This window comes from Natator depressus, chromosome 27, assembly GCF_965152275.1.
Source record: "Natator depressus isolate rNatDep1 chromosome 27, rNatDep2.hap1, whole genome shotgun sequence".
In the NCBI taxonomy this organism is placed as follows: Eukaryota; Metazoa; Chordata; order Testudines; family Cheloniidae; genus Natator; species Natator depressus.
The window spans coordinates 1,944,822-1,971,497 of NC_134260.1; the positions used below are offsets into that span (position 1 = coordinate 1,944,822).

Genomic DNA, 26,676 nt, shown 5'->3' on the forward strand with positions numbered 1-26,676 from the left:
CCCCCTCCCCCTCAGAGATGGCAATAAGAGAGCAGTGGGGGGCAAACATTCCCTAAGGGCACCATCTGCCTCTCAGCACAGGAGGCTGAGGGAGGGGGATGCCTACCGCCGAGACCCCCAGCCAGAGCTGTGTGCTGTGAGAGGGGACAATGATCCCGCAGCCCCCCCCGCCTGCTGGGGCCAAGAGCAACGCGCTGCAGGGAGAGCGGGGGACGGAGTGATTCTTCTCTCCCGTCGCCCCTCACTCCTGCCTGAGACGCTCACAGCAGGGAGTCACCCTGGCAGAGGCACGTGAGCTGTTGCACCAGCATCACCCCCCGACCCCCGCCTGCTGGAGCTGTGGGGGTCCTGGGCTCCGGGTGTGGGCGGCAGGGGCCTGGAGCCCACCCTGGGACTCAGACTGCCAAGGGAGACAGAGCCCTCCTTAGGCAGGCAGCACCAGCCCCCCACCCGCTGCCTCCCCGGCTCCTGCTCCCCAGGGCACCGTGTGGGGCTGAGGACGGGGACGGGGTGTCCTCCAGAGGGCAGCTCAGCCCTGGGGGTGTCCACGCTGCAGCTGGGAGTTCCCAGCCTGGCAGAGAGGAAGTGGAAGCAGAGAGGCTGGTCTAGGCACTTCAGGCTCGATCCTGCCATCCTCACAGGCCAGACTCCCTGCACACTGAAATGGATTGACTGGGGATTTGCCTGTTTGGGGACTGCAGGATTGGGCCCTTCTTGTCCACTCTGTGGCTGCCTGCCATGTCCTGGCCCAGTGGGAAGCAGAGCGCAGCAAGGTTCACTCCCGGAGCCCAGCAATGCAGTTAAAAGTAACGAGGGATGAGGGAAAGAGCCAGCCTGGAAGCAGAGCGCCTCCTGTAAGCCATGCCGCCAATGCCAGGCAGAGAGCCCACGGCCTGCTGCTCTCACGGCTGGTCAGTTCCAGGGCCCTCCTCTGCATCTGGCGTCTGCGTGTTGCTGCCTCTCTGTACAGTCAGCCTGGCACTGCATTCTGTCTGCCCTAGGGCACTGGTGGCCCTGCACATGTAGTGCCCCGTGTCCTCCACCGAGAGCCTCGCAATGGCAAGGGAGCAGCTTCCATTCTCCTCCTCCTCTATGCGGAGCCGGGGAGATTCCTGGATAGGGGAATTGTTCCAGAGCCACGTCACCTCCGGGTGGGGAAAACCTGCCAGGGAAGAAGGCCACAGTGATGGGTCAAAGGTCCACCAGGCCACCCAGAATTTTGGGACATTTATTTGACCCTACTGGGTCTCCCAAGTTGGGTGTCACATCACAGCCTCTCAGGTCCCTAACCACCCTGCAACCAGTGCCGCACTGCTGTGTCCTCTACCGGGGACAGACACATTCAGCAGCATGGCGCCTAGCACCATGCCAGGTGTTAGTCCACTACAAGATAACCACCTAGTGCATCAACACCCCCTTTCCTAGAGTACCAAGGTATCCCAAGAAAGTCTCATCCAAGCAGCGATGCTGCTTAGCTTGTGAGAGTTCAAAGCACACAGCTGTGCAGCCCCCATTTGTGCACAAGAGTGATTTAGGCCCTGCAGAGCCTGTCCCTGAGGGCGAGCACCCTGCCAGGGGACATGCTCCAAGGTCATTCCAAGGACTTCAGTCACTGAGGGCGGGGAGCAGCCTTGCAGGCTTTCATAGGAAGTTACCTTCAACGTGACACTGGAGGCAGGTACTGCTGCCTTCCGCTGCTACTTGGTCCTTCAGCGGCTCCAAGAAGCTGGGCCCCTGCTCCATCTGCTGTGGCAGGAAGGTGAAGATCTGATCCTCTTCCTGGCTGTGGCCCAGCTCTGGGGACCGGGGACGGTGGTGGGGGGAAGCGACATGTTAATAGGCGAAGGTTCATATGCAGAGCAGATGGCTGCAGCAAAATCTGAGTCTATTGATTATAAAACTAGAACGATCCAAAATGAACATGGACCACATGGATCAAAGAGTCACGGACTGACAAACATAGGTCTCAAGGGCAGAAGGGACCATGGTGATCAGCGCAATCCTATGGTGGCCTGTGTTATACAGGAGATCAGACTAGCTGAATTAATTCCCGTTTGAACTAGAGCAAATCAACAAAACATCCAGGCTTGTTTAAAAATCTCCAGCGATGGAGAATCCGCCACGACCCTGGGCAAGTTGTTCCAATGGTTAATTACCCTCACTGTTAATAATGTACATCTTATTTCCAGCCTGAATTTGGCCAGTTTCAACTTCCAGCCATTGGCTCTTGTCATAGCTTTGTCTGCTCGACTGAAGAGCCCGTTACCAAATATTTGTTCCTCAGGCAGGTACTTATAGGCTGCAATCAAGTCACCCCGTAACCTTCTCTTTGTTAAAACAGGTTGAGCTCCTTAAGTCTATCACTACAAGGCATGTTTTATCAATATCCTTCTTGAATTGTTGACACCAGAACTGGACACCATATCAGCTCGACAAGCCAGTCAATTGATCAGTCAAATAATGTCAATTGACTGCCTATTATTTGACCATGGCCAAATATTACAGCAAGAATGCCCTGATGTAGGTAATGGCGTATCTTTTTTCATTGCATCATGGTGCTCTCTGTTGGCAAGACTACTTAAAATGTCTTGACCACGCACTTCAATACATGCTATTGCCCCTTTTTGGGAAAAAGCCAAACTAATTGAAAGTTGAGCATCTTGACTGGCTGGAATCTTCTAGAGCAGACACCCTAGGTCTATCTTTATTTGTATACCAGGCCATCAGTGTACATGGTGGTTAACAAAGCACATTAAATATGGAAAAAGACACGGTCCCTGCCTCGAAGAGTCTACAGTCTACCCTGACTAGACAAACAGTAGAACTCAACTCCCGAGGGAGAGGAGGGGTCACAGTCACTAACCCTCCTCCCCCAACATAAAGAGAACAGATGCACAGCCATTAAGTAGCTTGAAGAGTCTTTTATAGCAGGGGGTTGGACTAGATGACCTCCTGAGGTCCCTTCCAACCCTGATATTCTATGATTCTAGTTGCTCTGGGTGTTTTATTTCTGTTTAATTTCATTCCTCTTTTGTAACTACAGCTGGTAATTATTTTCCTTTTTAAAGCTTCATTTCATTGTTTCACATTTTTCTGAGTTAAAAATCTTGGTTTTTGGAATTAGGTCCAAGTATCTGAGGGCAAGTCTGCATGACCGCACTACCCTGACGCACCTGCGCCACTGTCGCGCCCCTGGTGAAGACGCGCTCTCCCGTCGGCTACTCCACCTCCGGGAGAGGCGGAAGCTATGTGGGCGGGAGAGCATCTCCCGCCAACATGTGGACGCCGCTTTAAGTTGATGTAACTTACGTTGCTCAGGGGGGTGTCGTTTTCACACCCCTGAGTGACGTAAGTTACATCGACTTAAGCAGCAGTGGAGACCAGCCTTATGTCTCACCGATTGGGGGCCATAAATTCTTACTCTATTTTGTTACTGTTCTAATAATTAGCGCTTTAAAATATTTTACCATTTTTGAGAGTATCCAACCCTAACATCTTCCAGCAGCGGTTGTACTAAACACAACTGAACAGGACATAGTTACCAAGCGGGTATGTTTCTCCTGGGGTTCCACCGGGATTAGTTCTTGGCCGTACACTATTTAGTATTTGTATCAATGTCCTAGAAGATAAAATCCTCACTGATAAAGTTTGCAAGTCACACAAAGATTGGAGGAATGGTAAATAAGGAAGAGGACAGGTCACTGAGAGCGAGATCAACAACATGCATTTCAATATAGCTAGATGAACACAGGCCACACTTACAGGACAGGGGACTGTATCCTGGGAAGGAGGGACTCTGAAAAGACTCAGAGGTCATAGTGAATAATCAGCTTAACATGGGCTCCCAGTGCGACGCTATGGCCAAAAGGGCAAATGCCATCCTGGGAAACATGAACAAGGTTATATTACCTTTGTATTTGGCACTGGTGTGATGCCACTGGTGTGTCCAGCTCTGGTGTCCCCAGTTCCAGAAGGATGTTGGTAAATTGGAGCGGGTTCAGAGAAGAACCATGAAAATGAATAAAGGATTAGAACACCTGCCTTACAGTGAGAGACTGGAGGAGCCCCATCTAGGACATGAGGGAGATTCACACACCCAAGCCATTCTTTTTAGGTGAAAAATCTAAGGAACTGTCTCAGACTGAGGCGTAAACAGAGGAAATTTTGGAACAAACAGATCAATTAGACAGTAATAACTCACCAGGCCCAGATGGTGTCACCCAAGGGTTCTGAAGGAACTCAAATGTGAAACTGCAGAACTAGTAACTGTTGTATGTGTCCTGTTGCTTAACTCAGCCTCTGTACCAGATGACTAGAGGATAGCTAATGTGATGCCAATTTTTAACAAAGGCTCCAGAGGTGATCCTGGTACTTACAGGATGGTAAGCCTGACTTCAGTACCAGGAAAATTGGCTGGAACTATACTAAAGAACAGAATTATCAGACAGGTGATGAACACGATATGTTGGGGAAGAGGCAATGTGGCTTTTGAAAAGAGAAATCATGCCTCACCAGTCTCTTACAATTCTTTGAGGGGGTCAACAAGCACGTGGACAAGGGTGATCCAGTGGATATAGTGTACTTGGACTTTCAGAAAGCCTTTGACAAAGTCTCTCACCGAAGACTTAAGCAGTCATGGGATAAGAAGGAAGATCTTCTCATGGATCAGTAATGGTTAAAAGTTAGAAAACAAAAGGGCAGGAATAAATTTCACAGTGGAGACAGATAAATAGCAGGGTCCCCCGCAGTGTTCCCTCTAATTTTTTACATCCCTGTGCGGAATGAATTTTGTTATGTGCACCAATATGGAGGTGATGTGTGGCAGGGGTGGGGCCAAGGGGTTTGGAGTGTGAGAGGGGGCTCAGGGCTGGGGCAGAGGGCTCTGGCTGGGAGTGAGCTAAGATATTTGTTCAATATCTTCATAAATGATCTGGAGGATGGTGTGGATTGCACTCTCAGCAAATTTGCGGATGATACTAAACTGGGAGGAGTGGTAGATACGCTGGAGGGGAGGGATAGGATACAGAAGGACCTAGACAAATTGGAGGATTGGGCCAAAAGAAATCTGATGAGGTTCAATAAGGATAAGTGCAGGGTCCTGCACTTAGGATGGAAGAATCCCATGCACCGCTACAGACTAGGAACCGAATGGCTAGGCAGCAGTTCTGCGGAAAAGGACCTAGGGGTGACAGTGGACGAGAAGCTGGATATGAGTCAACAGTGTGCCCTTGTTGCCAAGAAGGCCAATGGCATTTTGGGATGTATAAGTAGGGGCATAGCGAGCAGATCGAGGGACGTGATCGTTCCCCTCTATTCGACACTGGTGAGGCCTCATCTGGAGTACTGTGTCCAGTTTTGGGCCCCCCACTACAAGAAGGATGTGGATAAATTGGAGAGAGTCCAGCGAAGGGCAACAAAAATGATTAGGGGTCTAGAGCACATGACTTATGAGGAGAGGCTGAGGGAGCTGGGATTGTTTAGTCTGCAGAAGAGAAGAACGAGGGGGGATTTGATAGCTGCTTTCAACTACCTGAAAGGGGGTTCCAAAGAGGATGGCTCTAGACTGTTCTCAATGGTAGCAGATGACAGAACGAGGAGTAATGGTCTCAAGTTGCAGTGGGGGAGGTTTAGATTGGATATTAGGAAAAACTTTTTCACTAAGAGGGTGGTGAAACACTGGAATGCGTTACCTAGGGAGGTGGTAGAATCTCCTTCCTTAGAGGTTTTTAAGGTCAGGCTTGACAAAGCCCTGGCTGGGATGATTTAACTGGGAATTGGTCCTGCTTCGAGCAGGGGGTTGGACTAGATGACCTTCTGGGGTCCCTTCCAACCCTGATATTCTATGATTCTATGATTCTAAACCCAGACTGGTCGGCCTGCCTGTGGCCAGAGAACCCTGGGGGAACTAAGCCTCTTCTGTCTCTCAGCACCGAGCTGCCATTTCACAAGGGTGAATGTGGGAACAACGAAGCCAGGAGTGGAGCGGGAGTCAGCTGGGTGGGGAAATCGGGGGATCGCAGCAGGTGGGCTCTTAGGCAGAGGCTGGCATGGTGGGTGCGGGGGGACAGCCTGGGGGCTGGAGGAGATGGTGGGTGGGCAGACGAGGCTGCTGGTCGCGTGGAGGTAGGAGCCGTGGTTGGGTGAGCTGGTAGATGTCACAGGGAGGGCAGGGCTAACTGAGTCAAAGGGCCCCAGGGCGCAGACAAGGAGCCTGTGCCAGTTGTGTGTGTGGGGAGGGGGGGAAGGGGGTTAACACATTCTGACAGGCTGGGCCATTACCTCCCTTCTCCTGGGCACTGGGGGTGGTCACCGGGTCATCCAGCTTGTGGGCCAGCCGGGACATTCTCCGCAGGGCCAGCACGGCGTTGCCTGTTTTCTAGAGAGGAAAGCAGTAGTGAAGGTTCCTAGAGGAAAAATCCCAGCTGGCTGGGAACGAGCGACCACTCCCCTACCCCCTCAGGTCCCGAGCACAGGCTGGCCAGTGCCGAAGGGCAGGAGACCTCTCTGCCCCCAGGGGACAGCGGCATGGGCATCCCCGGCTCCACGGCAGAGGGGAGCTCTCTCCTGAAGCCCCTTTCCCAACCAGGCCATTGCATGGCCCCCCGCAGAGCGCGGGCCACACCCTGTCCAGCAGGCAGAGTGCAGCCCCAACGCCAGCAGAGCCGGCACCAAAACCTGGCACCAAGCGCACCTGCCACTTCTGGCGGGCCAGGAATCGCCTCATCCTCTCCTTGGACAGAACCTTCCTGTCGCTCTGCTCAGTCTTCCGCAGCCAGGGGTGCGTGAGGGCCTGGTCGCTGGGCAGCCGGCAACTGGGGGCAAAAGCATTGAGGGGGATTAGTGCAGCCCCATCGCTCAGGAGAGCCGGCGCTGACTTGCTGCCCTTTGGAGATGGGCAGTGATCTCCGCATTGGGCTCCAGGCTCTGTGGCCTGGCAGGAGGTCAAGTCAGTGACAGCTCAGCCTTCACAGACCCCATTGCCTGGCTCCAATCCTGGGAAGCAGGATGCTCTGGTCTTGGTGTGAGCTGAGGGGGCCAAAGAGCAAGGGGGTGGCAATGCCTCTTTGGCTCCTGCTCCCACAGGCATGCTGCCCTCCACAGAGGCTCCATGGGCACGGGGCCCTATGTGCCTTCTGGGATTTCCATTTATCCCAGTGTTGCCAACTCTTGATGTTCTGCAGTGACCACGGTACATGGCCATTGCAGAGCCCATTTGGAGATGCCAGGAGAAACTCTAGCCTCTCACAAAGCTCAGCCATACCAGAAGCCAGCAGAGTTTGTCCCCTCCACTCGCTGCCCCACAAGGAGGGTGGGGAGGGGAGCAAAGAGCCCAGCAGCTCAGTAAGCCCCCACACCACTGGGAGCAATGGGGACAGGATGGTGCCTCTGCTGCTCTCTCTTGCCCCCAGCACCTGCCTGGATAGTGATAGAGCAGGGTGAGGAGCTCCTGGAGCTGCCCCCCAGGTCCTGGAAAGGGGGTGAAGAACAGGAGGAGCAGCAGAGGTGATGCTGGGGGGTGGGGGGAGGAAAGAATAATTAAAAATTGAAGTGAATTATATTTAGCTATTGGGACAATTATGAGATTTTATTAAAAACTAAAAAATTTATTGCAATTGCTAGATAATGCATATAGGTATTGTGACAAAGCTCTGTCCTTGTCTCCGTGGGTCCCGCGTTTCCTGGTGGATTTCACTGTGACCCTCCACATAGCCCTTCTCTTTCTAGAGGCAAGGGTCTCAGCTTACTGAGCCATTTTCATCATAAGCCAGCAAAGGAGATGAGGCGGTGAGGAGAAGCTACCCTCCCTTGCACAGTCTCTGTTGTCTCCCAGTCTCAGTGATTAATCGGGGGCAAAGGGGGGAGCCTGGGCCCGCCCTCTACTCCAGGACCCTAATAGTATCAGTAGCTGATTTTTTAGAAACAGGATGCGTATAATTCCCTGGGCCACTTCCCCACAGCAGCCCCCACTTCCTCAAGATCCACTTCACCCTGGCCTCCTTCCTTGTGCCTGATATGGTTTGTATTTGCTCAGTCTCTCCAGCAGCGCGACTTCCTCCTACAGCTCCTGACACGTGCACCCACCTGACTAACTGGGAGGCTTTTAACTAGTTTCAGCCAGCCCCTGATTGGCTTCAGGTGTCCCAATCAACCTAGCTGTCCTCCCTGCCTTTTGGAAAGATCTTAATTGGCCCCAAGTGTCTTAATTGACCTGGAACAGCTGCCATTTGCTTAACCTGGTAACAGGGATTTGTTTAGCCTGTGGCTAATAGATCTATCTCCCACTACTTTACTATAGCCATCAGGCCTTGCCCCATCACAGAATGTAGGTGTTATCAAAATTATACAAAGAGAAGAAGGGTTTAAAGTTATTTTTGAAATATTTTGATTCTGACTGAACTGATTATTTTAAAAACTAATATTTGGGGGGTTATAAATATAGTCACTGCACTGACATACAGAAAACTCAGAGGTGGTTGGGGTTGTAAAGATATTCTTGCATGGAGAGCTCTGGGCCACTCACATAAACCTTGATTGAAAAATACTAGGAGACTGTGATACGGACAGAGAGCACTTTGTAGTTTCTCGGGTGTTCGCAACATCCTTTCTGGGGAGTGTGCGTCTCTCAGTTATCAAAGCCTAAGTCTCACCAAGTTCACTCTAAGTCCAGCCTGCTCAAAATTGTGTTTCCACTATTCAAAGTTAGTTTGCAGGGCCTCCCAATCTTCTGCACATATCATTAAGTCATCAGCAAATAGCAAATTCCAAGGCTCCCTTCATATAGTCTCACTTATCACATCCAAGACAATGGCAAACAAACCAGGGCTCAGCGCTGACCCCTGATGCAGGCCAGCATTTTCTAGAAATTCTCTACAGTAGTCCCATTTGATTTTGGCTGTGGTAGTCACGCCATTGGATGTAGCCTGGACAAGACAAACACATCCTTCCAGCACGCTTCTCTGACACTAACTAAACCAAATTAATTCTCTCGGTACATGATTGTACGCCTTCTCTAAGTCTGCAAAGACCATCTCTTTTCTCTGAACTTCTCCACAAGGATTCGTAGACCATATAGAGCATCGGCTGTACTCCTTCCCAGTGTAAATCCACACTGACCTTTCCAAATTTCAACTGTTCCACAGAGATGCTTTTCAATATTCTTCTCCCATATTTTCATAGCATATGACATCAGCTTCATTGGGCGATAATTAGCACACAGTATAATATCTCCTCTAAATTGGGCACCGCAAAGATTTTATGCCATTCATCTGGCATTTTGTCTTTCTTAAGAATATAATTGAATAGACTTGTAAAATATGTTATGCCTTCCCTTCCCCATGACTTCAGCGCATCCACCCGTATTTCACCTGGCCCAGGTGCGCTCTCATTTTCTCAAGCGCCTCTACAATCTCTTCCTCCTGCTTGCAGTCTATCACGCCCCGGTTTGACTCACATGTTCTTAGTTCCTTCAGTTCTCCTCATTCATCACTCTTTCAAAACAGTCACTCCGGACTTCAGCGATTGATTCACCATTCGTTTGCAATGTACCCCGCTCATTTCTAACAGGAGAAAACTCGTTCACATTCCCCTTTGATTTCTCTCTTGCCTTAGAGAGTTAGTAGGTGGTCTTTTCTCCCTCATATCCTCCTAGTCAGTTACCCAGCTTGTCATAAGCCACATCTGTAGCCATTAACAGCAGCATTACAATGATATTGAAATAAGTCTCATCACTTAGGACTAACCCAAATAAAACAAAGACTTAACCATTTTGCATCAGCTCCATTCTAATTCTCCTTGAGCATATCTGAACCCTCCAGAATACAGCACGTCTCCATCTGAGTACACACACACACACACACACACACACACACACACACACACACACGAGTAGAGGGGAGTTAAAGTCAAGACAGACTAAAACTCATGGCTTGATTATGTTTTTTAAATCATGATTGGTGGGGCCAGTCTCAGGATTTTTAAGGATCTGACTCATGGTCTTTGATGTCTCGAGGTTGCCAGTACTGTTATCAGGCACACATTCGCACAACCTGTGGAATTCTTTGCCAGCAGATGTTGTGAAGGCCAAGACTATAACAGGATTCAAAAAAGAACTAGACAAGTTCATGGAGGACTGGTCCATCAATGGCTATTAGCCAGGCTGGGCAGGGGTGGTGTCCCTAGCCTCTGCTTTCCAGAAGCTGGGAATGGGTGACAGGGGATGGATCACTTGATGATTCCCTGTTCTGTTCATTCCCGCTGGGGCCACTGTCGGAAGACAGGACACTGGGCTAGATGGACCATTGGTCTGACCCAGTATGGCCGTTCTTATGTTTTTATCCAGCGTCACCCATTCTCCCAGGCATTGGCAAACCCCCTGACTCACTACCTGGGCTCCCATCCCCACCCCCAGGGAGCCTGTCTCCCCGTGGAAGGTGTCCCTCCCAACCACCTACTCAGGGCTGGAGGAGGAGGTATATGTGTTGGGAAGGGCCAACCTCACGGTCCGCAGCCACAGCTCCGCACCTGGTGCTGCTCCACCCCACCCCCTTGGAGTGCTCTTTCTGCCCCCCTCCCCGAACACTCTGGGTAGTACCGCTTCTCCCTCCCCGCGACATCAGCTGCTCTACCGGCTGTCTTTCTGCAGTAGCTCGCTGATGAAGTCCTTGGCCTCCTGGGAGATTTCCGAGAAGGTCTCCTCATCAAACTCCCACTGGGCAGCCGTGACATTGTGCAGCGTCTCCATGTCACTGTTCCCCTGGAAGGGGGAGTCCCCACTCAGCCTGGGGAGCAAGAGAAGAGGCTGTTACTCGCTCAGCCGGGACCTCCGCCCCAAAGGCTGTTAACGGGCAGCAACGTACAGGATATAGCAGATCACACCGATGCTCCACATGTCCGTGGTGAATCCCACCGGCTCAAAGGCGATCACTTCTGGGGCCATGAACTCCGGGGTGCCGTGCATCACCTTCACGGGGCTCTTTGGATCTGCAGGGGCAAGATAAGAGCAGTCCAGCATCCCCATCCCTGCAGACCGTGCTTCCCCCAGCCACAGCAAGGGATCAGCACAGCCTCCCGTGTCCATGTCTCTGGGATCCCCATTGCAATGTGCTGCCGCAGCGATTACCCCCACGCGCAGGGTAGCAGCACCGAGAGCCCAGAACTGATACTGGAGCCCATTGTGCAAGGTGCTGCACAGCAGGAGACAGGCCCTGCCCAAAGAGCTGACAGCCTGAATCCACAAAGGGCAGAAGGGGAAACAGAGGCACAGGGAGACTCGCCCAGGGTCACCTGGGATAGAGAGCTGGTCTACTCCAGCTCATACAGCTCTGAAGGGCCAGCCTGACACCAGAGTCAGGTGCATTGACTGACCGTGCCCGGGGAGCTGGTGAAGAAGGGACTGCAGACTAGCAGGGACTGTCCCTTGTCTAAGCCCAGCAAGAGCGGGGGAGCTGGTTTTGTGCTCTCCAGTGCTAAGGTGCATGGGCAGAACCCAGTTATTTGCATCCCAGGTGGCATGTAACTGAAATGGAGCTGGAGCTGAATTTGCAATAGAGGTGGGGAATCTACTTGGCAGGTTGACAGCACCTTGCTTCTGTGGGTCTCCAGTGCTCTGCAGTCAGTCAGAAACAAAGCCCCCCAACTCCCCTGCAAGGGCCACATCACTACCCTCACATTACAGACAGGGAGACAAAGCACAGAGGGGCTGTGACATGCCAGCAGTAGAGCTGGGAATAGACCCTGGTCCCCTGAGCACCAGCCCACTGCCCTGCCCAGTGTCTTAGCTCTACAAAAGTGGGCAGGAAATATTGCAGGAAAGTCCCTGTAGCTCCAAACGCCCCAACATCAGCCTTTCTGGGGGTTTCAGCTTCCAGCCAGAGCCAGAGAGGTGCACTGCAAAGACACAGCCACAGAAGCAAGCCGAGGCTCAATGCATCCTGAAGAGACCGGTGGATTGGGCGAGCCCTCGCCATAGCTGGGGGGGGGCAATCTGCCGGGACGCCGGGCACTGGCAGCTCCGACTGACTTCAGCTGCTCAGCACCCCCAAGAACCAGGCCCCAGGAGTGTCGAGGGGACTCCCCAGCGTGGAAGCTTTGGTTGCAGTTTTGGGCAAAGGGTCAGGCTAGTTATTTCCTGGGACCCCTCTGCCCACCCCTATTCCAGACACATGGGGAAGTCCCCACTTGCTGGCCCGGATTCAGCAAGGCGTGAAACACAAGCTCTGCTGAATAGGGACGGACTCAGGAACATACTTAAGGTTAAGCACGTGCAGCTGAATCAGGGTCTCTCCCCCTGTGGAGGCGGCGTTCGCTCCGGGACAGGGAGATCCCAGGACAGGGCTCCCCTGCTGGGCCCCTCTGGCTCACCCAGTCTCCGTGCCAGGCCAAAGTCGATGATTTTGACCCAGTGGCTGCTTGTGCTGACACAGACGATGTTCTCGGGTTTGAGGTCCAGGTGGACGATGCTCTGGCGATGGACGTACTGGATCCCCTCCAGGATCTGCCTCATGTACTGAATGCTGGTGGGCTCCGTGTGCTCGAAGTCGTCATCCACAATCCTCTCAAAGAGCTCCCCGCCCGCGACGCTGCCGGGAGCAGAGGGGCAGCCTGTCCTAGGAATTCACTCCGAGGGACGGCTTTATCTTGTGCCCAAGGCAGTGCCGGCCCAGACCCCGCTGCCTAGGGACTTGGCTCAGGCATTAAACTCAACTAACAGGTACACGGAGAAGCCGCTTGGACACAAGGAGCAGGGAGCAAAGACACCCAACCAAGTCAAATCCGGAAACCTGTGCGAACAGCCCTCCCCCACCCTGAACTCTCTCTTCCCGGTAGGGGATGGAGGCTGCAGCCCTGGGCACTGGCCCATCTGGAAATCCCATGCTTTGCAGTCCCTTCTTGACGGTGAAGGTCTCCGGTGGGAAGAGGCCAGGGCAGGGGTTCTGCTAGAGGCTAGATTCGCACCACCCACGCTGCAGCCGCCTGAACTCCTAATGCCAGAAAGCGGGGTGGGGGGCTCAGCAGACGCTGCCCACTTCAGGGCTCAGCCTCCCATTCAACTTCGATCGACTGTCTGCAAGCCCCCCCGGGCACACGCACCAGAACACATGGAGCCCAGGGCAGCAGGGACGGAGCCTGCGGAGGTGGGCCGCCTGCTATCCCCTTCGAGGCGCAGCCAGGAACACCTGTGCACAGAGCAGTCCCCTTCGCCCCCCACCCCCACGAAGTGTCCCTGGCAGTGAGCAAGACCCCCGCTCCCACCGCCCTGTACCTGCCCAGCACGCCCCACTCACTATTCCATCACCATCACCAGCTCCGCCCGGCTCTGGAAGGCCGCAAGGCACTGCACCAGCCTGGGGTGATGCAGCAGGTTCATCAGCTCCACCTCCCCGCAGGCTGCCTCCCGCTCCTTGGGCGTCCGCGTCCGAAAGTATTTCCCTGCCCGGATCTTCCCAGTGGCCTTCTCCTGCAGCTTGTAAACCATCCCGAACTTCCCACTGGGAGAGACGAGAAGGAGGGACTGTCTCCTGCTTCCCGCCCAGCAAGGCAGCTTGCACTTCCGTGCCTGGCCTGCTGGGGCAGCAGCTTGCAGTGGGAATGGGGAGCTCCAGGCCAGCTCCTAGGTGTATCCCAGCAGCACCCAGATTTGAACTAGACAGCTGGGGATCCCCAGAGAGAACTGGACAGAACAGACCATAGCTAGTAAAGCTGGCAGACAGCGACAATGAACGTCGATTGTCAGCTCTTTGGGGCAAGGACTGTCTTTTCGTTCAGTGTCTGTACAGCGCCTGGCACGCCAGGGGCCTGGGCCAGGACTGGATCTCCTAGGTGCTATGGCAGTGGTCCCCAAACTGTGGGATGCGCCCCCCCCAGGGGGCGAGTGGAGTAATATTCAGGGGGTGCAGCGGGGCCCGGGCCAGCCCCAATGTGGGGAAGGGAGGAAGTGTCACCCAGCTCTGCCTCCAGCCCAGCTCCAGTCCTGTGCCCAGCTGTGGCCCCGGTTGTATGCTGTGTATGCCTAAGGACGGCCCTGCGGCCAGTCACGACAAAGCAAGGAGATACAGGAAAACGGGGCCCGAAGCCAGGAGCTTCAGCTATCCCATCCGTTCATACAGCCAGAAAACCCTGGTCATTTACATCGACACCTTCCTGTCCCCCAGCCAGCTCGGCCCATCACCGTGGCCTCTGAGCACCTGCATGGCTTTACAGATTAGCTGCATTAATACTCAGAGGTCTGGTTGTGCCGCATGCTGCGGACACAGTGAGGACTGCCTCTGCCCAGAGAGTTTGTAATGTGAATGGCCAAGGGGTGGAAGGGAAAACAGCAAGGCAGAGAAGGGAAGCGACTTGCCTGAGGTCACCCAGCAGGTCAAGGACAGGACCGGGAAGAGAACCCAGGCCTCCTGTTGCCCAGCCCTGCAGCCTCTCCATTACACTCTGCCATAAACACACACAGAACCAGAACAGGGAGGGCCCCCTTCCCTGCCCTCCGAGACATTTCTGCTGCGCAAGCCAGAGCCACAGGGCATCTCTGGGGACAAGATTGTCCCGGCACTGCAGAGTCCGGTTGTTGCAGATGAACCCCACCATCGACTTACGCCCCAAGTTTCTCGAGCTGGGTGTAGAGGTCCGAAGCCTTCTCCATGGTGTTTATTGTAACGGTGTGGTATTCAAAAGCCTCCTTGCTTCTCCCACCTGCAGGGAGAGAGACAGGGCTGAGCGGTGACGAGCAGCTGAGTGACACATTAGCAAGGATCCCAGCCTGATACGAGGGAAGGGCAGACAGAAGACTCCTGTGTGTGTCTCTTTCTGTCCTCTGCTATCCTCTCTTGTCCTTGCTCTCTCTCAGCTTTTCTCCTGGTCCCGAGACCAGCCGCGCCTGGCAGCACCAGCAGGATGGGAGGAGACGGCCCATCCAGCTTTGTCCTGCTTGAGCAGGACTAATGCAGGAAAAGGGACCTGCAGATATTGTCTCAGACTGGGGAAGGGAGCCAGGGTCCAGAGCAACAGCTGCCGTGCTAGCCCAGAGCATCTGTCTCAGGCTGACCTGCTGCTTTGGACTCCGAAAACCTCTGTATTTCTCCCAACTTTTCTCTTCTCCCCCTTTGCCTTCCTGCTTTTGACAAGACAAAGTAACCACCAATCACAGAGATCCACTCGCAATTCAGTAGCAGAACTAGCCCTTTCCTTCCCAGGGCTGTCTGGAAGCATAAGAGGCTCTGTCCAATATCCTCTTTCTGGAGCAGGGTGTGACGAAGTGGAAATGTTCTGTTATATTTTTATGATTCCTAGGTGTGCCTCAGTTTCCCTCTGTACTTTGCTACCCAGTGGTGGTGAAAGGATAAAAAGCTGCCCTTGGACACAGCAGGAAACATGGGGGCGGGGTGTCAGGTGACTGCCTGGGTGGGATGAATGGGTCGTTAATGGCCTGGCTGAAATGGACCCATATCAGTGGAGGGTCCACAAAGATCATGGAAGCCCCACAACTAGAAATTGACACTTATCCCGGGGAATCTCCGGCAGGTGGAGCACGGGAACTCAACAAGGGCGTGCAGGAGCTGGACAATGGACCGAAAGGTGTTGGGTGGCTGGAATCCCTGGGGGGGGAGAGATAGCTCAGTGGTTTGAGCATTGGCCTGCTAAACCCAGAGGGGCAGTGAGTTCAATCCTTGAGGGGGCCATTTGGGATCTGGGGCAAAATTGGGGATTGGTCCTGCTTTGAGCAGGGGGTTGGACTAGATACCTCCTGAGGTCCCTTCCAACCCTGATATTCTATGATTCTAATACAGGTGGGCTCTTGGGAGAAACGTGGCAGGTCTCAGCTGGGACTGACAGAGAGAGACCCAGAGGGGTTCCCAGGCAGCTTGGCTGCGTGCAGCACCCAGACTCATCTTATCCTTTGCTGCTCTGTGCTGACCCCAGGACTTCCCAATGCTGCGTCCAGCTGACTGACAAACCCTGCTCTGTTCTGAAAAGGCTGCCAGGCCTCACTGCAAATACTTGCTGAGGGTCTTTGGTCCCTGAAGAGTGTAAACATCTGTGACCAGGAGGCTGTCTCACTCGCTGGGCAGAGGCTCAGCCTTGGAGGTGTGGCCTTAGGGAAGAGCGGGACCCCTTGGGTGACCGGCACACTGAAGGGGCTCCTCCAAAGGACGGTTTAAAGCTGGGGAGGAGCTCAGATCCTTCTGGATCTGGGACAGAGGAACTTGGTGGAGTTTGGATTAAGTTGGTTTTGCAGAACCATTCGATTTCAACTTCAAATGCTTTAGGTTTTGTTCCTCTCTCTCTCCCCCTCCCCCCAACCTACCACATCTAGACCTGGGCAGGAAGCGTTTGGTGTGTTTGCCATGGGACTAAGCAGGCCAAGGTCTCTGTACTCAAACCAAAGCCCAACCCATGTTTAACTATTTGGTGTTGTGCAGTGGACGTGATCATGTTAACACCTTTGACTCTCTGGGACCAATTATTCCATCCAAATGAACCCAACAGAGACTAGGTTCGGTTTGTGTTGGGCAGGGTCTAAATCCTGGGTCACGAGCACATGGAGGCTGGGACCATGTCTGTGCGGTCCGTACAGCGCCTAGCACAAACCGGGTCCCTAGGCACTGCGGCAACGTGAGAAACAGGGTGGGACAGAGCTGGAGGGGAGTGAGAGGATGAGGGTGACCATGGAGACAGGGGAGATCCAGGGACAGGAGGAGATGGGGGCAGGGAGACAAGAAACCTTATCGGCGCCATGGGAGAGGGAGGGCAGGGAGCCAGCACTGCTCACTGGTAGTCACAGGCCCTGCACCCCCCCCAATTTGGGGCAATTCTCTGTTAGCTCAGTAGGGCCCGGGACGTTTGGGTCCCACTGGCTCAGCATGGCCATGGCGTGCTCCATCGAGACAGCTCTGCCATTCCCATCACCCACAGATTTGTTACGTTCAAACCAGAGTTCATTTAGTTCCAATCCTGTTACACTTTGCAAAATAAACTCTAAACGCTGGGCTCAGGTGCCCCTGGCTGGGCAGAGCCCCCCCGATCTGGGTCTGGCTTGGCCTGCCCATTGGGCAAATAGCTAACGACCTCCCCTTGTCAAAGGCGTCATAGCTGCTTGAAGGGTTTGTAAGTTCATTTCCCCAATGGCAGTGGTGGTGGCTGCCCCAGGCAGTGGCAGGGGACAGGGTGGGAGGGACTGAAAGGTGTCAGCCCGCTCATTCAGCACCTTACCTTCTCCTTGGGACATCCTAACCACTCCTGGCTGGGGGCGCTGAGCCCGTAGGTGCTGTCGGCTCAGACCTGGCACTGGTTCTCCCCTCGGGTCTCCAGACAGCTCTGCCCCTGCTAGGGGGCAAGTCCTGCTCAGCGTGTGCCACTCCTACGTCCTGACCCACTGGGCTTCCACCAGGTAGTCTGGACCGCGCTCCCTGTCGTAACACGGGCTGGCCCAGGGCAGGCTGAGCGACTGGACAGACAGTGGGGATGCAGAGGGCTTCCCGGCTGGTGGCTTGGACTGCCTGAAACCCACAGGGGAAGGAAGGAGGATGTTACTGGAACGGGACAGGAAGACTGGGCCCAAGCAGAACATGGAGGGATCCAGGCTCTGGTACCTCCCACTCATCCCCACCCAGGAGGCCAGGGTCCCAGGTATGTGGGGCTCTCTCGTCCACCCTCTGCAGCCTGGCAGGTGGCAAGGAGCCACGACGTGAAATACATACACTAGGGGGGCTGGCTGTCATACCACTGTCCCTTCTGAGGGGGGACCCCTGCGAGAGGGACACACACAGCCTGGCTCCCCGCCACCCAGCACCTTGTGCCTTGAGCCATCCCCTGCAAAGTGACCCACTCTGATCCAGCAGCGCCTCACACCCACACTGCACAGGGGAGTGATGGCACCAAGTGCCGGGCAGCAGAGAATCAGCTTTCTGGGGAGCAGAACTCCCTGAGAACAGCCTGACCACCTCCCTCGTCCCCTAGGCAGGCACTTCAGGCTCCAGGGCCCTGCCAGCTGGGTCCAGTTGCCCAGAGTGCCCTGTGGGGCTACCTGCTGTAACCAGGGTGTCACCTGGAACCCAGCCTCGACCCTTTCCAGGGTAAGGTGTGTGAGCGGGACCCTTATGGGAAATCTGCGAGGAGCCACTCCCTGCCTGTCCGGGCAGAACAGGACAGCCAGCCGCAGGAGCACAGTGCCCCCGACTGTGCGAGCAGCCTGCCATTTGGTTAGCACTTGCTCCGCTCGCTGCACGGCACCGGCAGAGCCCTGCGCCCTTCTCTGCTCCTTTACAAGGTACAAAGACGGCTGGGAAGTTCGTTTAAACTCTCTCTTCCCCTCGCCCATTAGAAATTCAGGTCTTGTCTGCCCCGGAAGATCCTATGGACAACTGGAAAACTGGCAGGACCATGACATTTCAGATACCAAAGATGTGACACCTGTTTTGAGATAAGAAGCAATTTTAAGAACACCTATTTCTCCCCAACCTCTTTGAGCTCATCATCAGAAGCAAACTCCCCACAGACCAGGACGCAGCAACTCAAGCACCGCCAGACCCGGCCAGAACAACGGAGGCCAAACCTGCAGCCATATCTCCACAGCTACGATGATCAGCCCCCTCCCCTCCCCACACACCCCTTTCATAATCCACGGGTCCTACACATGCGACGTACCTCATCCAGTGCACTAAATGCCCCAGTGACAACTGCGTGGGTGAAACCAGACAAGCACGACGCTCTGGAATGAACTCACACAGGAAAACAACGAAAACACCCTGTCACCTGTGGGTGCGCACTTTTCACAAAGCGATCACTCATCCTCAGAGGAAACCTGCACAACACTCACTACTAGACACTGAAAACCCGGGACTGAACAGAGACACTGCATGAAAAACACTCCTTGTTCAGAATCACCGGCCCTTCCAACTAAGGGCAAAGGGAACTTCCAGGCCCCACCTCAGAGCCTCCAAAGAGTCCTCTGCCAGCACCATATTGCTCAGGTATTTAAAAAGAAAAGAAGCAGCAGAATAGCAAAACCTCTAGCAAAAGCTAGACTCCTTCCAGACCTCCCTGCACCAGAGAGAAGCCAGCAAGGGCCATCCCCTTTCTAGAGGCCAACATTAATCCACTCCCCAAACCAATGCAGCAGCCTCACAATCAATGAGAAGGTCTCTTCTCCAGGCAAGCCCAGGACAGGTGGAGCTCAGGAAGAGCCGCCATAAGCCTGGCACCTGCCCATGACAGCGAGGCCGATGTGATGGTGCTCGCTCCCCGTCCTGTCCAAACAGCATTTGGCAGCTAGAGCTGGCCGCATGTGTGTCCCGGTGCTGCCAGTCTCTGTGGTGTCCAGCGGGGAGCTGGAGTCACTGGTGATCAGTCAGAAACGAAGAAGAACAAGGGCGGGGGGGGAGGCGCTCAGTGCCAGGGCATCCACATCAGCCACTGATGCAACTGGCAGTGGGCCCCCTTCCTGGCAGAACGGGCACGGACTGCAACTGGGCTCCTCTCAGCTCGAGAGCTGGTTCATCTGCTGAGATCCATTGGCTGCTGACTCGCATCCCAGGGGGGCCTCCTGGACAGTCAAGAGCCCTGTAAGAGCCTGGCTTGCCCTGAGGGCAGAGAGCCTAGGGCTGAGCCCCACCCAGGGGGAATCAGGCACTGCCCCATAAAGGGCAGAAGGTGGCTGCAGTAAAGTGGGAGGGCCAGGCTTAAGTGGTGACAAAGTCTGGCTGGGAAAAGCCCCAAGCAGGGATAGTGTGGAAATCCCTCCAAGCAGGGAGGCTGGGAGAGAGCCCGACTAAGCAGGGAAGAGAGAGAGAGAGACCACGAGGGGAAGATGGGAGCTTAGGCTGTAGGGAGGCAGCCCAAGAAGCCTCAGGGTTGGAAATGGCCCAGGACAAAGTACAACCCAGGCCAAGGAGCAGACTGGGCTCTGGCCCAGAACCCAGCGCAGAGGGTGGGGCTGGGTTCCCCTGCTGGCTCCAGGGAAGTGGGGGTACAAGTCCAGTGCAGGGATTATTGGGCCCAGTGGGGGTGCTGCAGGCTGAGGGAGGGGCCAAGAGAACATGGAAGGATTTTCTTTGTGTTCAAGGCATTTAGGAACTTCTAGTTTGTAGAGCCGTGACCCAGGAGTGGGTGGACTTAAGAGGGTGACGCCCAGCCCAAGAGCCAAGTTACTGGGAGAGATACTGCCACAGTGCCGGAGCCCGTCGGCAGGGGGTGCTAGACGAGCCGCGAGAGCTGTTATGCCAAATCGGCCAATGCGGGGCTGCCAAGCGGTGAGTGAACTGGTTCACACGCCCCCATGGGACCAGAGAGTGGGGTGCAGTCCGGTCAAGTGCCCGGGGCCTCGGAAGCTTGCGAGATCCACCCCCAGGCCAGGGTGCAAGGCAGGGAGCGGCTCCTCGCAGATTTCCCATCAGGGCCCTGCTCCATCCCAGTCCATCCTCCCCTCAGCACGGAGGCAGCCCTTCATTGCTGCTGCTCTGGGGACTAGACTCCGGCCCATAACACACTGAACAACATGCACAGCGAGCAGCCGGCGTAAAGACCCCACGTGCCATGCTCTGGACGCTGCACTGTCCCACTAGAGCCAAGAGTTTGGTAGGAAGAGGCCGAGGTGAGATACCAGCGATGGGGGTTACCAGTTGTCCTTGTTAAAGGAAATACCTCAATTGTGCCCCTGAGGCCTAAGCACCAACCCCCCCAGCAGTACCCCGGCTGGGCCGTCGATGGGGACTAAGCCCAGGACCGTGATCCTCTGTGCTGCTTGATCGAAGGGAGCAGTGCTGCTGGCGCAGTAGCGGGCTCATAACCCTCTTTGTTTCTCCCCACCGGAGGGGACGAGAGCTGGGCTGCCTTGGCTCGGGGTGCACAGGGGAAGCAGGGCACTTTGCAGGAGAGCGGCTGGTCACGCCCAGCAGGGACTCCAGCAGTGCAGATCCCACGCTGTGGCCATTCTGTCTGGATCCAACCACCACCAACTGCTGGACCTGTCAAATCTGGCTCCAAACTCTGTGCCTGGGGTCCCAGCTCTGATCCCACCACACTCCATGGGGCCCCTGCCCCACACATGCCAGAGCAGAGCAGAGTAGCTGCTGGTACTGGGGAAATCAGCTGTGTTATTAGAACGCAGCTCACCTGTCTCCTCTCTTACCCAGGAGGCAGCAATGGGTGGGGTTCTCCCAATGTAGTTGCACCTGCCCCGCCCTCCCCCCACGTGGGGGCCAGCAGTCTCAGGCGATCACCTGGAGCAAGCCACAGTGATGTCTGTTAGCCCCACTCAAGCTCCCTCCGCTACAGCAAGGTCCCTGCACTCAGGGAGAGTGGGGAGCTTCTCCAAAAGCTGGCTGGGGATGACGGGTTTGGGGTGCAGGAGGGGACTCCGGGATAGGGGGTGGGGCCAAGAGGTTCAGAGTGTGCAAGGGGGCTCCAGGCTGGAACAGGGAGTTGCGGTGCAGGAGGGGGTAGGGACTCTGGGCTGGGGGTGTGGGCTCCAGGGTGGGGCCAGGGATGAGGGGTTTGGGGTGCTGGAGGGGCTCAGGAATAGGGCAGGAGGTGCAGGCTCCAGGAGGGACTTTGAGTGTGGGAGGGGGCTCAGGGTTGTAGGAGGGGGTTGGGGTGTGGGAGGTGCGGGCTCTGGGCAGTGCTGACCTCCCTCTGGCTCCTAGGCGGAGGCTCTGTGCGCTGCCCCTGCCCCCGCAGCTCCCATTGGCTGCGGTTCCTGGCCAATGGGCACTGTGGAGCCAGCACGCAGGGCGGGGGCAGCACGCAGAGCCCTTGGGGCTGCCCCCGAGCTGGAGGGACATGCCGTCCGCTTCCCAGGAGCCTGCCTGCGCCACACCAACTGGACTTCTAAGGGCCCGGTCAGCTGTGCCGTCTGGAGCCACCAGGGTCCCTTTTCGACCAGGTCGAAAACCAGACACCTGGCAACCCTACCGTGCCCCCCCACCTCCCTAGGAAGGTGCACCCCACAGTTTGGGGACCACTGCAGCAAGGATACTGACCTCCCCCCTGTAAAGCACTTTGGGATCTGTGGATGAAGCACTCTGTGCAAGAGGGAGCAAACGGGGCCTGACTCTCTTTGGGCAGCCCTCCCACTGGCTTGCAGGATTGAACCCCAGGATAGAGCACAAACCTCTCAGGCGGTCAAGGGAGTGAGCAGGCCCTTTGTTACCTGGGGCATCTGATCCAGAAGCAGACTGGGTGCCCAGCAGTTCGTCTGAGCGCTGAGAAGGAAGGGCTCTCCTTTGGCTTCTGTATTAGGGAGCAGCTGGCTCTCCTCAGCGGCTGTCAGAACCGGGTGAGGAGTGAGTCTTGGGCTAGCGGATTCAAAGACAAGGGGCCCGAACCTCCGCTGACCCCTGCCCTGTGCAACCAGTCAGAGCAGCATGGGGACACTTTGCACTGGTCAGGGAGAGGGCAGGGAACAGAGGGTACAGTCGTGCGACTGGAGCGTGGGTGGGCGCACGGACGCTAGCTTTAATCTACATAGTGCGGTAAGGAGTATGGTGACGATGGGGGGCACAGGCTATCCACCCCAGTCCAAGCCTGCCAGGTAGCCTGGGTACATACTCTGTTGGCTCACCTAGGCGGGGGTCTGTGCCACCCCCATTCACCGCTATTGTTACCTCTGCTTGCTCAATTACAGCTCGCCCAGGCGTGCCCAGAGCAGCAGGCCCTGGGGTGCCTGGTCCACACAGGTCCTGTGGGCAGCATTAGCTCTGCCTGCCACCCCTCAGGCCCATGCTCACCCTGGCAGCGGGGTGCAAGAAGAGCAGGGCTCTTTGTACCCACAACAAAGGGCAGCGCCCAGGAATGGGAGCAGCTCCTGATAAGGCTCCTCGCCGGCTGAGGTGCCCGCTGAGAACTTGGGCTGGGATTCCTTCTTGCCGCTGGAGCAGGGGCCTCACCCAGAGCCCGGGCCCCGGAGCAGAGAGAAGGTACCCAGCCCCATCCAGCCCCGGCGTGCTCGGGGAACGCAGCTTGCTCCCCAACGGAAAGGCAGCAAGGAGACAACAGGGCCTAGCAGCTAAAGCAATGGGCAGGCGCAGGGCAAGGCTGAGGTGCCTCTCAGCTGTGCCGCTGACTTGCTCTGTGAGCTTGGGGGGTGCCAGGAGCTCTCTGTGCCTCACCCCCTTCAAGGGGCCAGTGAGGTTCCCCCCCACACTACGAGACCCCGAATGGGGGGCCCAACGCGTTCTCACCCCTCCCTGCTGTGAAATGCCACCGACCTGCTGCTGAGTCTGCGTGCTGGGGAGGCCACTGGCTCCAGGCAGGGAAAACAGCTCCTGCCTCTGCTGTGCCACTGTCAAGCCGCACACGAACAATGGCTTAATTAGCCCCCAGCGACCTGGCCAAGCAGCCTCCCTCCCCTTTGTGCAGCTGGCATCCCAGCAGCCACACCCAGGGGAGGGAGCAGGGGCTAGCGGATAAAGCCCAGGCCTGGAAATCAGGGCAGCTGAGTGCTGCTATCCGGCTGTGTCACTGATTAACTGTGTGACCTTGGGAGAGTCACACCCCATCCCTGAGCCTCAGCTTCCCCCTCTCCACAACAGAGCTCTGCTATGCACCTGCCAGAGCTGGGGCCTCAGTGTCTCTAATTCCCACAGACCTCCCCTGCTGGGCGGGGCTGCAGGAGAGGTGCGTATTCCCCTGGCCAGCAGGCTGGCCTGGGACATGAGTAATGGGATACGAACCTTTCCTCTCTCCAGGCCTGGTCCAAGGAGCCACCTCCTAAGTGACGGAGTGAAATCACAGCAGCTGTCCTCCGGCCCAGCAAGTGGGACTTTCCTGGGGGCACATTGTGCCTGAGATTATCACTACTGTGTGTATCATGGCTGGTCCTGGAGGCTGCCTGGCTGAGGCAGGGGGACTGTGACTTTAAGGGCTGAGCTTCCTGGGCAGGGGCTGCAGAAGTGCATGTTGTTCTGTGCACAGACTAGAGCTCCTGAAGCACGGAGGGTGGGATTCATAAGTGGGACTTGGGCACCTGCTGCCTAGTGGGATCCACAGCCCGCTGTACAATGCCTAGGAAGAGGCGGGCACCTTGGAATGGGCGTGGCAGAAGCCTGGCCCATGGGCAATGGTTAGACCCTGCCCCCTCCCCGCCAGTCTGGGTCCAAGGGAGGCAGCAGTCTCCACTTGCGATTCCCAGCCATGAACCTTCTCCTGCATTGGGCACCTGCACCTCAGCCCCTTTCCAAGCAACCACGTCAATATTCCTCCCTCTACCTGCTGTGGAGAAGGGATTGGCACTTGTGTCTCCCCCCGCCCCCGAGCAAGCGTCCTGCCCCGTGGGCTCTGGGGGATTGTGGGACAGGGCTCTCCCCTGCTAGGGCTGTCCCACGGGGTATGAATAATTAGTCATTGGGCCAGAGAGCTAACTGAAGTGACACTAGCCCAGTGGTTAGGCCCTCACCTAGGAGGCTGGAGACCCAAGGTCCCATTCCTTTGCTCGCAGGAATATTTAATTATTGATACCTGGAGGAACAGCTTGGGCGAGGGGGCAGCCCCAGCGTACCAGAAGTCTAGGGGGACTGTTAGGATATAGATATTCAGGCCTGTCGGTAAAGGCCTGTACTCTAAGAATTTAGGTCTATTCTTATCACTTGACTAGTTGTAGAGGTCTAAAAGAAAGAATCAAAATCACGGTCTGCCAGTGTAAGGGCCTTCTCTCATTGTGACAGTCTGAGGCCCTGTGCTTAGGCTAAGGCCTTTGGCTAAGCAACAGAGGCAGCCATAAGCTGGGAAGCGACCGCTCACCTCCCATTCCAACCTAGTCACATTGAAAGAAGGTGCTAGTGGGCTGTTAGGATACAATCCTGTCCTGATAATGCCGATCGCCAGAGAAAGGGAAGTGCCTAGAAAATGTAAAAGGAAACTTAGTTTGAGAGCATCCTGTCTGGCAAGAACTCACTTATTAATAGCTGGGATGTGAAATCCTCACTTCTGTGTTGTTTTGTCATTATAGTTCCCACTTTGCTATTGTTTGTCTGTATAATCTCTGTCTGGTTCTGTGATTGTTTCTGTCTGCTGTATAATTAATTTTGCTGGGTGTAAACTAATTAAGGTGGTGGGATATAATTGGTTACATAATCATGTTACAATACTTTAGGATTGGTTCGTTAAATTTCAGGAAAATGATTGGTTAAGGTATAGCTAAGCAGAACTCAAGTTTTACTGTATAGTCTGCAGTCAATCAGGAAGTGAGGTGTGGGGAGGGGAAATGGGAACAGGGAATGGGGGTGGGGAAATTGGAATCATGTTTTGCTAAAGGGGGAAATGGGAACAGGGAATGGGGGTGGGGAAATTGGAATCATGATTTGCTAAAGGGGGAAATGGGAACAGGGAATGGGGGTGGGGAAATTGGAATCATGTTTGGCTAAGGGCAGAAATGGGAACAGGGACACAGGTGTAAGGCTCTGTGGTGTCAGAGCTGGGAAGGGGGACACTAAGAAAGGAAACTGGAATCATGCTTGCTGGAAGTTCACCCCAATAAACATCGAATTGTTTGCACCTTTGGACTTCGGGTATTGTTGCTCTCTGTTCATGCAAGAAGGACCAGGGAAGTAAGTGGGTGAAGGAATAAGTCGTTGTCACGGAGTGTGGGGGAGTCCAGGCCCTGCACCCCTCTTCCTGGGATTCACTGAGACTCTCAGCCAGCCAGTAAAACCGAAGGTTTATTGGACAACAGGAACACAGTCCAAAACAGAGCTTGTGGGTACACCCAGGACCCCTCAGTCAAGTCCTTCTGGGGGAGCAGGGAGCTTAGACCCCAGCCCTGGGGTTCCCTGTGTTCCTCCACCCAGCCCCAAACTGAAACTAAACCCACCGAGCAGGTTCCCTGCTGCAGCCTCCATCCACATTCCTGGGCAGAGGTGTCACCTCCCCCTCCCCCTCCTGGCTCAGGTGACAGGCTCTCAGGTCTCCCGTCCCCAGGGCACATTCCCAGGTCAACACTCCCCCCTCCCTGCTGCGTCACATCGTCACAGTCCCCTAACAGGGACCTGCCCCAGGGTACCCAGAAGTCCAGTGGTGTGGGCACATGCCTGCAAGATGGGAGACAAGTTCAAAGCCCGTCTCCACATCAGCCCGAGGGGGGATTGAACCCAGGTCTTCTGTATCTGAGGCAAATGCCCTAACCACTGGGTTAAGGGTCACAAAGGAGGGGGGCGGGAAGGGGGGCACTGCCTCCTCTGGCTATTTGGGGTGGGTTTAGACATACTCTGAACACACCTATTGGCTCAGGTCACAAAGTCAAGGCAGCAGGGCAGGGAAGGCCCCGGGGGCCTGAGCGTGAGTCAGGGCTGCGTGGCCGTGTCGGGACGTAGGGGCTGAGCACATGACCACTCACCGGAACCAAAGTACTTGGAGACTTTAAGGGCAGAAACCTAGGTGCCTCCAGGGTTTGGGGCAGCTGACTGGGGGTTTGTGAATCCCCCCAAGCGATCACTGAACACCAGGGAGAGCTCACCTGAGACCCCGGGTGTGCCCAGACAGAGCAAGAGACAGGCCCTGCCCCAAGGAGCTCCCCGTCTGATCAGACAGGGCAGGCGCAGGGTGGGAGAGAGGGGGTGTTGTTCTCCCTGTGTTACAGGTGGGGATCAGAGACAATGGGGCAGGTTCTGCATTGCCCATGCGCCGTCGTTCCCACTAGAGCAGAACACGCCTGACCCAGAATGGGGACGGTTTTCCCTGGCCTTGGGGACCACA

At 55.4% G+C, this 26,676-nt stretch overlaps 1 protein-coding gene across 1 annotated transcript; it reads right to left on the bottom strand.

Moving 5' to 3' along the window:
• Positions 1 to 533: 533 nt before the first annotated feature.
• LOC141978444 (myosin light chain kinase, smooth muscle-like) lies at positions 534 to 23,428 on the bottom strand. The gene is made up of 12 exons (XM_074940543.1): positions 23,196 to 23,428; positions 22,100 to 22,251; positions 17,203 to 17,489; positions 14,589 to 14,685; positions 13,284 to 13,487; positions 12,361 to 12,578; positions 10,857 to 10,980; positions 10,626 to 10,778; positions 6,692 to 6,812; positions 6,280 to 6,376; positions 1,656 to 1,796; positions 534 to 1,162 (listed from the first exon to the last, which is right to left on the bottom strand). Exons 3-12 carry the CDS (start codon positions 17,216 to 17,218, stop codon positions 903 to 905), a joined length of 1,431 nt encoding a protein of 476 aa, XP_074796644.1. The 5' UTR covers positions 17,219 to 17,489; positions 22,100 to 22,251; positions 23,196 to 23,428; the 3' UTR covers positions 534 to 902.
• Between the last annotated feature and the right edge of the window lie 3,248 nt (positions 23,429 to 26,676).

What these genes read in the sequence shown, in the direction of transcription:
- LOC141978444 (XM_074940543.1), bottom strand. An exon ending in CAGCTCGAGAAACTTGGGGC is followed by an intron (nt 13,488 to 14,588) that starts GTAAGTCGATGG and finishes CGTCTCTCCCAG; the next exon opens with TGGGAAGTTCGGGATGGTTT. An exon ending in GGTGTGATCTGCTATATCCT is followed by an intron (nt 10,779 to 10,856) that starts GTACGTTGCTGC and finishes CTTGCTCCCCAG; the next exon opens with GCTGAGTGGGGACTCCCCCT.